This window comes from Gouania willdenowi, chromosome 4 (genome assembly GCF_900634775.1).
Source record: "Gouania willdenowi chromosome 4, fGouWil2.1, whole genome shotgun sequence".
Lineage (NCBI taxonomy): Eukaryota > Metazoa > Chordata > Actinopteri > Blenniiformes > Gobiesocidae > Gouania > Gouania willdenowi.
The window spans coordinates 8,726,417-8,741,379 of record NC_041047.1 but is presented as its reverse complement, the minus strand read 5'-3'; the positions used below and the strand labels follow the sequence as shown (position 1 = coordinate 8,741,379).

Genomic DNA, 14,963 nt, shown 5'->3' with positions numbered 1-14,963 from the left:
GAGTTTTAAAAGTTTAATTTAAACTCTTTATAATGGGGGAAATGCTCATTTTACACCTTTTTTTGGCCAGTTTTGGTGCAAGGAATTATTGAAAAAGAACAATATAGAGCATTGTAGTACTATAAATGTCCTTAATGCAGTGTTTTTCAACCTTGGGGTCTCCCAGAAATTCAAATGGAGTCATTTGAAATGTCTTTTTTTCAAATTAAAACATCAACACACAACCTCAACTAACTGTATTCTATGCTTTCACTTCCTCAAATATAAATCTAGTTAAGAAATACATATATATATATACACACACACATATATATATATATATATGTATATATATAATATCTGGGCTGGTGCATCTTATCACCATAGTGCTACTCGTAACACTATGTCACAAACATGATCAAAAAGTTGTTTTTCTTTTTTAAAGTCTCTGGGATTGCAAATCTGTTATATCAAAATGGGGTCACGACATAAGAAAGGTTGGGAACCACTGCCTTAATGTGTTCTTAATGTGATCTCTAAATAATTCTATAATTATTATTTTTTTAAATGACATTTGATGCTTTTTGATTAACTTATCAACAGAATAATCTTTATCTCTATTTTAAACAACATGCGTATATCGCATCGGTTTCATTTTCATACAAACCTCAGTCGCGTTCCTCTGATTGGTTGTTCAGTGGGACTTCCTGGCACTGGGCTGCGACCACTGAAGGGGAACTTTCCCAGACTGGGACTGGTTGGGCTCAGGGTGGGAGTGGTAGCACCTGCTTGTGGGGCTTTAATCTCTGGAAAAACTGCAGGGATTCCAGCAGAAGCATTGGGGCTTTTTCTGTGGCCCGGGCTTGGGATCCGCTTTGGGCTGGTGGGGCTCTGCCTGTGCGGAGGGGTTGATGGTGCAAAGCCCTGGACGGTGCTGGAAACCAGGGCAGAGACTGTCAGCAGGTTGCGATCCGGAGAGGAGGGAAGGTTCTGTGGGGGTGCAGAGCTGTCTGTGGAGCTGCTAGAAGTGAGATGTTGCTTTGTTCCATTGAGGAGGCTTCTAGAAGGTTGTTTTATGGATCCAGAGGGTGATTTCACCCCTGGGGAGGAGGAGGCAGCTGATGGAGACAAAGGCTTGAAAACATCTGCAGTCGGAGAATTGGGGACTCCGGGCTGGAGAGGAGGAAGAGGAGCTTGATATTTGACTTTACCAGGCTGTGATTCCAGTGTGTTGGACTGGGAGGGGGAGGAAGAGGAAGTTGATCCAGTCTTTTCTGATGGCACAGGGGGAGCGGGGTATTTAAAGGACCTGGGTTTGGGGGTCACTGGTTTGTGTTGGGATGATGGAGCAGAAATCTGGGGACTAGAGGGGTCCTGGTTTAAGGACAATGGAGGTTCTCCAGGATTATTGATTTGTTCCCCAGAGCCCTTACTGTCTGCAAGGACGGTCAACTCATAATACTCCTGGATATCTGGAGAGGAAACAGAGACAGAAATAATCACTTATACTGCAGTAGACTGAAGGAACGTCCACAGAAGACTCACTCATTCACCAAGTTCTTCATCATTCAGCTTGTCTTTACCTTATACTGAGTAAATTGGACTGAGTGTATAAAACAAAGCCACACTTCAACATGTCTAAATTAGGATTACATGTCCATGGGAACTTAAACTGGAATATTCATAAATACAAACTTTTCATGGGAATTATTTATAGGATTTAATCAGAAATTAGGATTAACTTTTAAATTACTGATGCAGATATTTTGGATGATGCTAAAATATATTTTCTCAATTCTGATTTACATCCCTGTTGAAATTCTATCAAGAACCGAAATTGATTATCAAGATGATCCATAGATTAGATTAGACCAGTGGTTCCCAATCATTATTGGATCGTGACCCCATATACATTTTTTCCTCAAATTAGTTTTTTTTTATGTTTTTTGTTATACTGTATTACAAATACAAGTTGCACCAGCTCAGATTTTTTGTTTTTTTTCTGCATTTTAGTTGAACTAGATTTTTATTCGGCAAAGTGAAAGTATAAAATACAGTTGTTTAAGATTGTGTGTTATAATTTAAAAAAGAAATTATAATAATTTCAAAATCAGTAATTTTTTTACTTTTTTAATCAATTACTAGAGATTTTAGGCGACCCCATTTAAACTCCAGGCGACCCCACATTGGGTCTCGACCCAGAGGTTGAAAAACACTGGATTAGACAAAAAAAAAAGATGGGTCATAAAATGAAACATGAGAACTTAAAGTGAATTTCAATGCCGTTTCTAATAAAAGAAGAAACATCTAGTGGTTTATTATCATCACCTAGTGGTGACATCATGTTACTGCAGTTACAGATTGATTCAGACAGGTCCTAAATATAGATAGTTCTAAAGAAGTGACTCTGGACTCACTGTTCAGGCTTTTTTTGTGGTTTTGTTTTGATTTGAAGTCAGAATATGCAGGCAATAAATCTTGTCGTAAACTGAATAAAGCAATCATTGAGTAAAAAAAACTGGTCCCCATAAATATCAAATCATTACCCACACGAGCACGAGTTCAGTTCCAACATATCAAATTATACATTAATGTTTAACCACAAGAAGATCAGTCGTAAGACAAATATTAAACCACAATAAACATGGCAGAAACAAAGCAGCATTCCACAGCACACACACACACACACACACACACACACACACACACACACACACACGCACACACACGACTAAAGGTCAATTTTATGTACAAAACAGGAACTATGGCTCATGTTCACAACATGCACACACAGGCAGGAGCGTATAACAGACAGGGGTGTTCCCACACGAGCTCTGAGCCATGGGTGGAGCACCCAGCACGCGGGACCAGGACCAAAGAAACCAGTTTGACATCAAGCACGGAAATGAAAAGTACAGCAGCTTTTCAGTGAAGCAACAGTCAACCACCTTAAAGCTGTACTGCATAGGTCTAGTATTAACATATTTCACTTCAATTAGGGCTGGGCAAAAAAATCGATTTCATCGATTAATGGAATTTTTAGATAAAAAATATTTTTATTTTGCTAATTAGAGTTTTAAAAAAAAAAATTTCCCACCACAGTTTTTTCAGACTTTTTCACGTTCTGATGTGAGCCAACCCCCTCTTTGTTTCCATTTGTTTATTCTATGCATTTTAACTCTTGAGGACAATCACAGCAATAAAGTTGCACTTTTGACAATATATCTGATGTCTGCAGTCATTTTTAAGTGCATTAAAAAAAAAAAAAAAAATCGAAACGAAACGAAACTCGAATTTTTCTCTAAAAAATCTGAGATTTTTTTTTAGGCAAAATCGCCCAGCCCTATGTAAATCTAATAAAAGTTATATGCAACAAGCAGAATATTAAAATAAAGTTTTTCCTGACAGATATGAAAACTTTTAGGACTTAAACCAGTGGTTCCCAAACTTTCTGGTGACCCTGAAGACATTTTTTTTGCTTTTAGAATTACCTTTTGATCATGTGTGTTGTACTATATTACAAATACAGACTAGTGTAGCCAGGATTAGTGACAAATTGTGCCAGAATAGATATTTTAAACTGCATTTTGTTTTAACTAGATTTATAGTTGAAAAAGTGAATTTTTAAAAACCCTTTCCACCACTATTCTCCAACTAATGTCGCATATGTTGACCCATTATTGTCACTTTTAACCTCTTTTCACCATAATTCATGCTTATTTTTGCCAATTAAACCATATTCTCGATTTGTCATGCCCATTATTTGCCAGTTTAAACTATTTGTTCTTCCTTTTTAAATTACATTACCCAAATCTCTGCCACTTTGAAGCCAATGTTAAATTTTTTTCTTGTAGAATTACTTTTTGATCCTGTTTGTTATACTGTATTACAAATAGAGAGTATAGCCAGGATTAGTGATAGTTGTGCCAGATTAGATATGTTTCTATAGATTTATATTTCAGTTAGTGAAAGTATACAGGTAAAAGCCAGTGAATTAGAATATTTAGAAAAACTTGATTTATTTCAGTAATTGCATTCAAAAGGTGTAACTTGTACATTATATTTATTCATTGCACACAGACTGATGCATTCAAATGTTTATTTCATTTAATTTTGATGATTTGAAGTGGCAACAAATGAAAATCCAAAATTCCGTGTGTCACAAAATTAGAATATTACTTAAGGCTGATACAAAAAAGGGATTTTTAGAAATGTTGGCCAACTGAAAAGTATGAAAATGAAAAATATGAGCATGTACAATACTCAGCTGTCCAAAAGGCGACCATCGACACATTGCACAAGGAGGGAAAGACACAAAAGGTTATTGCTGAAGAGGCTGGCTGTTCTCAGAGCTCTGTGTCCAAACACATTAATGGAGAGGCAAAGGGAAGGAACAACTGTGGTCAGAAAAAGTGTACAAGCAATAGGGATCACCGCGCCCTGGTCAGGATTGTGAAAAAAAACCCATTCAAGAATGTGGGGGAGATTCACAAGGAGTGGACAGCTGCTGGAGTCAGTGCTTCAAGATCCACCACCAAGAGACGCTTGAAAGACATGGGTTTCAACTGCCGCATACCTCGTGTCAAGCCACTGTTGACCAAGAAACAGCGCGAAAAGCGTCTCACCTGGGCTAAGGAAAAAAAAGAGCTGGACTGCTGCTGAGTGGTCCAAAGTCATGTTTTCTGACGAAAGCAAATTTTGCATTTCCTTTGGAAATCGAGGTCCCAGAGTCTGGAGGAGGACAGGAGAGGCACAGGATCCACGTTGCCTGAAGTCTAGTGTAAAGTTTCCACCATCAGTGATGGTTTGGGGTGCCATGTCATCTGCTGGTGTCGGCCCACTCTGTTTCCTGAGATCCAGGGTCAACGCAGCCGTATACCAGCAAGTTTTAGAGCACTTCATGCTTCCTGCTGCTGACCTGCTCTATGGAGATGGAGATTTCAAGTTCCAACAGGACTTGGCGCCTGCACACAGCGCAAAATCTACCCGTGCCTGGTTTACGGACCATGGTATTTCTGTTCTAAATTGGCCAGCCAACTCCCCTGACCTTAGCCCCATAGAAAATCTGTGGGATATTGTGAAAAGGAAGATGCAGAATGCCAGACCCAAAAACGCAGAGGAGTTGAAGGCCACTATCAGGGCAACCTGGGCTCTCATAACACCCGAGCAGTGCCAGAAACTCATGGACTCCATGCCACGCCGCATTAACGCAGTAATTGAGGCAAAAGGAGCTCCAACCAAGTATTGAGTATTGTACATGCTCATATTTTTCTTTTTCATACTTTTCAGTTGGCCAACATTTCTAAAAATCCCTTTTTTGTATCAGCCTTAAGTAATATTCTAATTTTGTGACACACAGAATTTTGGATTTTCATTTGTTGCCACTTCAAATCATCAAAATTAAATGAAATAAACATTTGAATGCATCAGTCTGTGTGCAATGAATAAATATAATGTACAAGTTACACCTTTTGAATGCAATTACTGAAATAAATCAAGTTTTTCTAAATATTCTAATTCACTGGCTTTTACCTGTATAATACAGCTCTTTAACCCACTAATGTTCACCGTCCCGAATACGGGTCAAAATGCATTTTCTCACTCATTCATGTTTTTAAGGTCGTGTGTTGTGTTTAAATTCTAGGCGACCTCAAATTTGGTCACGACCCCAAGTTTGAAAAGCCCTGACTTGAATGTATTTCATTGATAGATTTATTGCACCTGCAGCTCCTGTGACATTCATTAAAAACAGGATGAAGCTGTTCTTTTATTGAATCATTTTTTATTCTTTTCCATATGTGTTCTGGTTATTAGTTTAGCTTGAACAAGTCTGTGTGCAATCACTCTAATAACATTACCATGTTTATGCACATGCATGCATTGATTTATTTGACTGCAGTTTACAGGCATTGCTTCATTTTGTTTATGGCTTTCCTTCACATTGAGTACACATTTGTAGATTGAAACAGGTTCATCTAAAAATTGTGCAAATTGAATATTCATGTAACAAAACCTGCAACAGATCCTAGAACATGTGTCAAACTCGAGGCCCGGGGGCCTTAGAGCAGCGGTTCTCAACCTTGATGTCAGGACCTCATTTGGGGTTGCGAGACACTGGGAGTGGGTCGCCAGTTGCCTTTATGAAACTAAGAATATTTTTTTAACAATTTGAGCTAATTATGAGCTTATTTTTCCCTGTTTTGTGCAACTACACCAAACTTGTCATAATTTAACCTATTTACATCACCTTTTCTTGCCATAATTTTGCTCCTTTTAATGCATTTTTTCTATATTACTCCCATTTCTCATCAGATTTCAATCCACTTTATGCAATTTTTTTTTCCACTTGAGAGACATTTTGGGCACTTATAAACCATTTCCACCACTTTTCCCACCTAACGTCACATATGTTGTCACTTTTAACCTCTTTTTACCATATTTCATGCATCTTTTTTACCAATTTAACCACATTCACGATTTGTCATTTTATACTAATTTCTCCCACATTTTTAAATATGATTACCCACAATTTGCAACTTTTAACCAATTTCTGTGGTATTTAAAATCCAATTTCACTACCTTTTCCACAATTTTTGGTCACGTTTAACCCTTTCTGATGTACATTTTTAAGATGACTATATTCCTTGTCACAAATAATAATAAATTTTCTTAAAATTATTGCACAATATGTTCCCAAATTGAATAAAAAATGGTCATAAACGAAAGAAAAATTAAAGATTAGATATCATCTGTAACTTCCATTAGTTTACATATATTTATAGGGAAGAATATTGTTGAAACTGCGCATTTTCCCACCTAAAAATTTGAAACCCGTTTAAGATCAAACTGGTCAGTATTGGGTCCTTGAACTAAAATATGATTGACACCTCTGCCCACGCTGTTCACCCTCACAAACAAGCTTTAAGCTTTAAAAAGTGGAAAACTAGAAGAAACAAAGATTGGAGAGGGCAGAATTGGGAAGAAGTAAAAAAAAAAAAAAGCACCCACCAAGGAGTGCAGTGAAGAGTTGACTCTGGAAGACGTTGATGACTCGGTCCAAAGACTGCTTCAGCTGGTGGTCCTCCTCCACAGACCCCTGCTTGGTCCGGTCTGCGTTCTGCTGTCTCTGCTCTAGTTTGGCTCGGTACTGCTGTAGGAGCTGCAAGGCTCGCTGAGCGTCTAAAACACATCATCAATATATTTGGACTTTTTTTTTCATCAAACAGACAGAAAGTGAGTAAATTAGGATCTGCAGACATGGCCTGGTGAGGTTCAAACTCCAATAGCAGAACACATTGAATTAGTAATATTTGATATGGGTCCACAATTTGGTCTGAACATGAATTTATGGCAAGTCATGGTGTTACGGTGTAATGATGTGGGCAAGATTTGCTTAAAATAATGTGGGCTCTTAATATTCAGTGAACATATTATCATTCCATGTCATTTCACAAATCGATTTCTTACATTTTTACCAATTTTTCCGTGATTACTCAACAGTCACACTGTACATGTTTAGTTTGATCGGTTGAATACTTTTTGAGATATGGCCAATTTAGGGAGGGAGGATATGTGTTGATTTTTGCTCGTCCTTGTTTTTCTTCCATTTTCAACTTTCAATATCTCTGGAACTGCATCACACAGGAAACTGAAATGTGGTATAATAATACAACTCCACTGACTCTCTCAGACTAGACAAAAACATCTGCTATAAATCCTATCTGGTGGACATGTCAGCTCCTCAAAATTGGGGAAAAGAGTTTGTTGGGGTTTTGGGGGCTTGAACAGTAAATAACTTTGTATTTGCCTGTAATTTGATCAGCTTGTAACTTGTAAAGGATTTTTTTTAATATTCACGAGTGGTGAAATAATTCAAAGTTGGGGTTCAAAATAAAAATTAAAAAGTTGCATAAAGAAAAATAGTTTTATACCAAAAAAAAAAAAAAAAAAAAAGTTATATTTATACTATAAATTAAAACAGAGATCAGATTGTTTTTCTTACATCACCACATGTAGTTATGGGCCAATGAAAATAGCTTAAAAAAACTGTCAGTTTCATCCTAGAACCAATGCATATATCTGACTAATCATTAGTGACTATGTTCTTTTCTCCTTTTCTATTTCCATCATCATAAAACCTCTGCTAAAGCTTTGGTTTTGGCTAATAATATAATTTAGAACCGTTGTGTCCTGACGCAGAGGGGCAATGTCCACATTCCTGTGAACAGCTGATCAAACCGGAACCATTGACACAATAAGTGTGTCAACACTTGTGCGCATTTTTCCTGCAACACACCATCACCAAAAGTCCTACTAAATAACGCCGAATTAACCACGACAACTGATTTGTATCAAGTAAACACAAACCAAGTCTCATAATACGTTTAAGTGCAACAATATACACGTAAATGTAGAATGATGCGTTTTTAAAACGGGGTTCGTCCATAGGCTGAAAGACAGGTTTTCACTGGAGTTAGAGCGAGGTCAAAAAGCCGATTTTAAACGTTATTTTTCCTGAGAAAGTTACTACAACCAATTACTTTGCATTTAAAGTGAAAATGACAAAAAACAACTGTGTGAAAGAAAGCGTTTTATTTACCTTTCTGCCGCACGGGCATAGTGACGCTGCTCCACGGGGGATCACTACTGTCAGTGTCACTGATGTGCGTCTGTCTTCCTCCAAAACTGGGACAACAAACTCACCACAGCAGCCGAACACCAATCCGTCTCCTAATCCAAGCAGGAATACCTTTCTGACGAGTTCTATATCAGGAACACCTCAAACTTACAATGATATTCTTAAATTCATTTTTCTTCTTCTTCTTATCTTTTACTTTCACTCTTTTCGCTCCTTCCCTGCCTCTCCTTGGCCAAACATGTTTTGCAATGCTGCGTTCAGGTGACTCCTTGCTGTCAGACCGGTTCTGTGGACCTGTGGGAAACACACACACACACACACACACACACGCACACACACACGCACGCACTTACCTCCAGACTTCATTCAAACAGGTAAACCAAAGAGAGTCCCCCAGATAAGAAGCTGTATTGACTGTATTGTCATGTTAATGCTAACACAATCCTGCTCCATTGATGCTTCTGCACATGTTTAATCCACTAAGAGTAGATTTATTTTGGTGAGATCCATGAAACAACCTCCCACCTGATTATAATGATTTCATTAATTTATATATTACAGCATTTGTTATGTTCATGCAAACGCACTTGAATCATAAATATTGCACCAAATCTACTTTATTTATTTACTGCATGCATTGTATGACATGAGGTGTACGTGCGTTGACATGAATCTGACGATACGATTTGCATGTCACATCACGATATATCCCGATACTAAACATTGCAATATACGTCGCAATATCAGTAATTACAAATTTCACTGTGACAAGTACAAAATAGAATAAAATGCGATTTCTAAAAAAAATAATTGTAATTCAAGTACCAATATCAAAAACAAGTGGTATGTTTATCAAACTGTCAAATTGCATTTTTCAGAATAAATATAATAATGAAAGCAGGAAAAATAAATTCCTCACATTTAGCTCATTTTCATGTAAAACAGCATCTTCAATATCATTGTTAAAAAAGTGTAAACATGAAAAATAAATTTAAATGTAAATTCTAAATCTAAATGTAAAAGTTAAATCTAAATCTTAAAAATAAAAAAAATCTAAATGTTAAATGTAAATGTCGGCCACGAAGTGTAAAGCTTAAATGTCCGCACACACCACCACTCACGAGGGCATCAGGCGCTGTCCTGTCTACTTTGCATAATTTCTAAACATTTAACTTTACACTTGGCAATCAATTTAACATTTAGATATAAATTTCAAATTTAGATCCCAATTTAACATTTAGATTTACATTTAACATTTAGATTTAACAATTAGATTTAGATTTAACAATTGGATTTAGATTTAACATTTAGATTTAGATTTAACATTTAGATTTAGATTGAACATTTACACTTATATTTAATATTTACATTTAGATGCATTGTTCATGTTTACGTATTTTTAACAATGATATAGAACATGTTATTTTACATGAATTTCTGTCTCAAAAGAAAAAAACAGGTAAATGTTCAAAATATGTTGTCTATGAAAAAGTGAGAGTTTTTACATTTGGCACCACATACAGTTGTTTGTATGGATGACGTGCAAATGCTCCTTTAATGATTCATATACACTCATGGTGAAAAGTTCCCTAATTTTTCCAGTTATTTATTGCAATTCAAGTCGTGCAAGTCCAATGAATAGCTTGAAATTGTACTAAGGTAAGTACTGAACAGCCAGAGGTAAAAAAAAAAAAAAAAAAAAAGTTTAATTACCCAAAACTGAAAAATACATTTTTCAGGGAACAGGAAGCGGGTTAACAATGTAAAGATGTTCTGCAGCAATAAAGGTTGAATCAGCCTTGAAAGCTGGTGCTACTGATTCCTACAGGTGTTCTATGGTTACTTCCAACTCCCTCTGTCTGCATAAAAGCAGTGTTGGAACACACTGTGGTACCAGACCCTCATGAGCATCAGGTGAACAGTATTGTTCATGGATTCCATCATTTCTTTTTCAACTCAAATTGCTCATTTGTTTGATGTTTTCATTTCAGAGTGCAGTGACACAATAAACTGAATACATTTCAGTAAAAAATGGAAAAAATGTGGTTTTGTAAAACGTTTAACCAGTAGTGTATTTGTTTCTTATTACCTAGCTGTTGCACTAAATTCAGATAAAGCAATCTGAGATGAGATAACAGAAGCTATATGATAACTGCATAATTATGTATATTCGTCAGTTTTTGGTTACTTTTAGTATATTGCATTCAACCTTCGCCAACAAATGATGAGTGAACAGATAACAAATGCTTGTGTCATGCTAGTAAACAAGTGAACCACTTCATCTGCAGCAGAATGCAGGTCAAATGCTCAGTCTGAGCTATTGATATTGATCAGCTCATGCACGAATGTATTGACTGCACAGAAACCAATCGATCTGGATCTGTTACACTCATCACACTACATTTCCCAACACTGAGGCTTATGATAATATTTGCATCCGAACGAGGAGAAGTCCATGCATGTTTGTGTAGGCGGGAACACAAAAGTATCTTTTTTCTCCAAAGCGATGCAAAAAGAAAAGGAGACAAAGGCAACCATTTTTGACGTTGGCACAACCACATGGTGTAGCCCTATTGTTTATTGTTGTTGGTGCCGTCCACAGTGAGGGGAGCTGTTCTTCAGTGGAATGCTGGAGGAATAGTGGAGAATGGCACAGGCTGAATGAGGCAGTTTGAATATTACTGCTATTACTGGCATAAGAATACAACCAAGGCTTTGAAGTTATGACGTACTTTAGCCATGTGCAAACATGCACAACGTGTTATCACTGAGCGATACACATAAATCATTCGAAAGGTTTGGCTGACATTGGAAAAAAGGCATTTACAAAGAAAAAAAGGTCAACAGTTCATTATAGGATAAAAATGATAATATTAATTTAAGTTAATAATTCCACCAAATTAATTTTGTCTTCTTTTTTGAAATGATATGTTAAGGTTTCATTTATTCAGAAACATTTTTCAGGAAATTTACTTTGATCTCCTGACATTTTTCAACTTCCACCTGTCAGTCTTCCTCAGTGGCATCTACTGATCTCATTAGAACCCATAAAGACATATAAACGGTCCTATTACCTCCGTACAGCACATCACTGGGGACTTTTTCGGTAGTGTGATGATTTGTAGGTGAAATTGGCTAAGGGCATAATAAACAGACAAATGACAACATTTAGCCATTTTTAAGGTGTTTTTTTAAAGCGTTTCGATCGTTCATTTATTTTAATGTGATATTACTTGTTGCCTAAAGCGTGCGAACTGGGATTGATATAAATGTCATATCAGTGTGTGTCTCCAGGATCTCCGATATGAAGTTGTTCTCAGTGCACACAGGGGGGCAGACGTCACCTGTTAGGTAACTGATCCTCTATTGCAGATCATTTAAATGTGCTTCTTTAATTCAACTTAGAGTAACTAAACCTCTGCTTTCTCCTGACCTGCCACTAGGAGAGAAATTAAAAAAATTATGGGCGAGGCTCGTGGAGCAGTTGAGACACGGCCAGTTTATCTATAAGATCTTCATTGAGCAATTTATGCAACGTTAACTGGCTACTCATTACTCAGTATACCTCTCTATTCACTCTTCTTTCAATCCAGCCTACTCATCACAGATTGTAGAGCCCACATGTGCTAGTTTTATAAAAGGGGCGGGGCTAACAGTGGTTGTTTGTGACACAAGATGGTCCCAAAATGATGCATGATCTTGTTCTCAGTCAATATCAAAAATTAATTGTAATAACCCTAACTCATAGAGGGCAGTCACTCTGACATTTTACAACAAATATGCAAAATTGAAATACTTTGACTAAAATGTTGAGATTTGGACCAGGATCATTCAACAGCACTACTTCATACCCACATTTCAGTTATTCTTTACTGATGAACGAATTCAGTCGCCAACACCCGATCATTAGTACGTTGGGATTGGACAAATACGAATGTTTCATGAATTTGGTCGTCCTGTTGTACGACCAAATATTAACTCAAATTTGCACCTGTTTTCACGCAAGGTTGATAAATAAGGGACATTCTGATCCAGTCTTCCCTTGTCAAATTATTCACCTCATCAACGCTGTTAAAAGCTGACTCGTGTCATGATGGATACAGGATAATCATTCACATAAAGGTTAAACATTATTGACAACTCTCGACGTCTCCTTTTGTAAAAATCAATATTACCTTTTGAAGGCTCCTCATGAGAACCGACTGAGATATTCTTCTTGTCTTTGCGGAGCAGCTCCCAGTGACGAGTCGGAGTCTGTGATCCACAGCTCAGATAAGTGTCAGGGACAGATGAGATGGAAGGATTAGGTGAAAGGCTGTCAGATTGATAGAAAGAGAATCAAACATACATCTGCCAATATGACAAAAGGCGTGGGAGTACATTTGCTAAAGTCCAGACGATAGGTAACTAATCTGCTTGAAATCCATCAAGGGTATCAACATCTCTGCCTGTCATTTCAACACTTTCTCATCATTTATATAACAGCAAACGGAGGCCCAGTTTACCAATAGTGACATTTTATTGTTTGTACAATAGACTTTTAATACATTATTCAAAACACTTCTTATATACTGAAAAAATGGTACGTCCCAAAGCCCAAAATGGCTCCAGTATAATTGCTGCACAGCATTTTTTCATATTTATACATATATTATTATTTTTTTGTAAAAATGGTATCTTAAATAGTATGTACAGTTATTGTCTGCAAAATGCATTCTAAAGACATGATATATATTATATTTACTTCAGCAATTACATTTCTCTGCATTAATACTCAAACTAAAAACTGGAAGGATTTTTCCACTTGCATGTGCAAATCAAGAAATAAATAGTTCTGGTAAAATTATCACTGAAAAAAATCTGTCCATCCTGAAACTCAACAGCGGTTTTTCTCTATCGGAGGTCAAAGTACTTTTCCTTTTTTTTTGTCACACAGCAAAAGAAGCAGCATTCATGTTGGGTAGATGTGGGTACAGCAGAAAGCATGAGTACATTCACGATCAATATGAGTCATTTCATTCACAGCTTTGTACACTCCTCCCCCCCTTCATTTGTTCAGCTCTTACGCAGCCTAAACACATAGAAAAATGACTGCTTTTATAGTCATTTACATATATATATATAATATAATATATATTTGTATAACACAAAATTCACAATTACAGTAGAAATACATTTTATACAGTTTTGGATAGTACATGTGAAGGTCTTCAAAGTCATACTGTGCGTATGTACGTCCATCCGTAACTTTGTTATTATAAGTGTTGTTATAAAATATCACAATTTTTAGAGCAAAGCTAAGGTATATCAATATATTTAAATAGAATTACTTTAAAACATGTAATTAGAAAATATTATCAAACCTTTTCTTCACAATATCGTAGACGATTCAAACGCTAACTAGGGTCTCTTCGTGATTAGCCTGCTGTGCAAACACAAACCGGGCACAGGCGGATGCTCGGGTCAAGTAAACGGACAGTGAGAGCGCTGTTGGTCTCTCTCCAGATGAAAGAAAGATGGTAAAAAACAGAAGCAACCTCACTGCCATGAAATGTCTTGACGACACGGAAACAGAAAATTAACCTTGGGTCCAAATCAGGTTCGCCTTTGGCTGAAATGTCTTCTAAATATAATTTGACTTTTAAATGTATTTACAAAATAAAACCAAACAAAAAACACTTTACTTGAAGTTTTATAAATAAAGGCTGACATTACGCAATTGTTATCATGAATAAGTGTTGTTTGTTACCCTAACCCCAAACCATTTGTTACCTTAACCCCAAACCCTAACCCTACTTAACCCCAAACCCTAACCTTTCATTACCCTAACCCCGAACTCTAACCTCAAACCCCTAACCCTTTGTTACCCAAACCCCAAACCCTGCTTAACCCCAAACCCTAACCTTTCATTACTCTAACCCCGAACCCCACTTAACCCCTTACCCTTCTTTATCCCAACCCCAAACAACCCCTAACCCTTCGTTACCCAAACCCCAAACCCTACTTAACCCCAAACCCTAACCTTTCATTACTCTAACCCCGAACCCCACTTAACCCCTTACCCTTCTTTATCCTAACCCCAAACAACCCCTAACCATTCGTTACCCTAACCCCAAACCCTACTTAACCCCAAACCTTTCGTTACCTTAACCCCAAACCCTAACCTTTCATTACTCTAACCCCGAACCCCACTTAACCCCTTACCCTTCTTTATCCTAACCCCAAACAACCCCTAACCCTTCCTTACCCTAACCCCAAACCCTACTTAACCTCAAACCTTTTGTTACCTTAACCCCAAACCCCTAACCCTAACCTTTCATTACCCTAACCCTACCTAACCCCTAAC

The 14,963-nt window shown here is 37.0% G+C and overlaps 1 protein-coding gene across 4 annotated transcripts in view; it reads right to left on the bottom strand.

Annotated features, from left to right (window-relative positions):
• LOC114461501 (discs large homolog 1-like protein) overlaps positions 1–8,945 on the bottom strand; it is a 121,475-nt gene extending 112,530 nt beyond the window's left edge. The window contains exons 1-3 of one of the 4 annotated variants that reach the window (XM_028443617.1): positions 8,579–8,945; positions 6,988–7,158; positions 647–1,451 (exon numbers count right to left, since the gene is read on the bottom strand). In XM_028443617.1, coding sequence (XP_028299418.1) covers positions 647–1,451; positions 6,988–7,158; positions 8,579–8,597 — 995 coding nt within the window. In that variant the 5' untranslated portion in view covers positions 8,598–8,945. The remainder of the gene's footprint in view (positions 1–646; positions 1,452–6,987; positions 7,159–8,578) is intronic. The other 3 variants (XM_028443618.1, XM_028443619.1, XM_028443620.1) reach the window with 3 other exon arrangements.
• Positions 8,946–14,963: the final 6,018 nt, after the last annotated feature.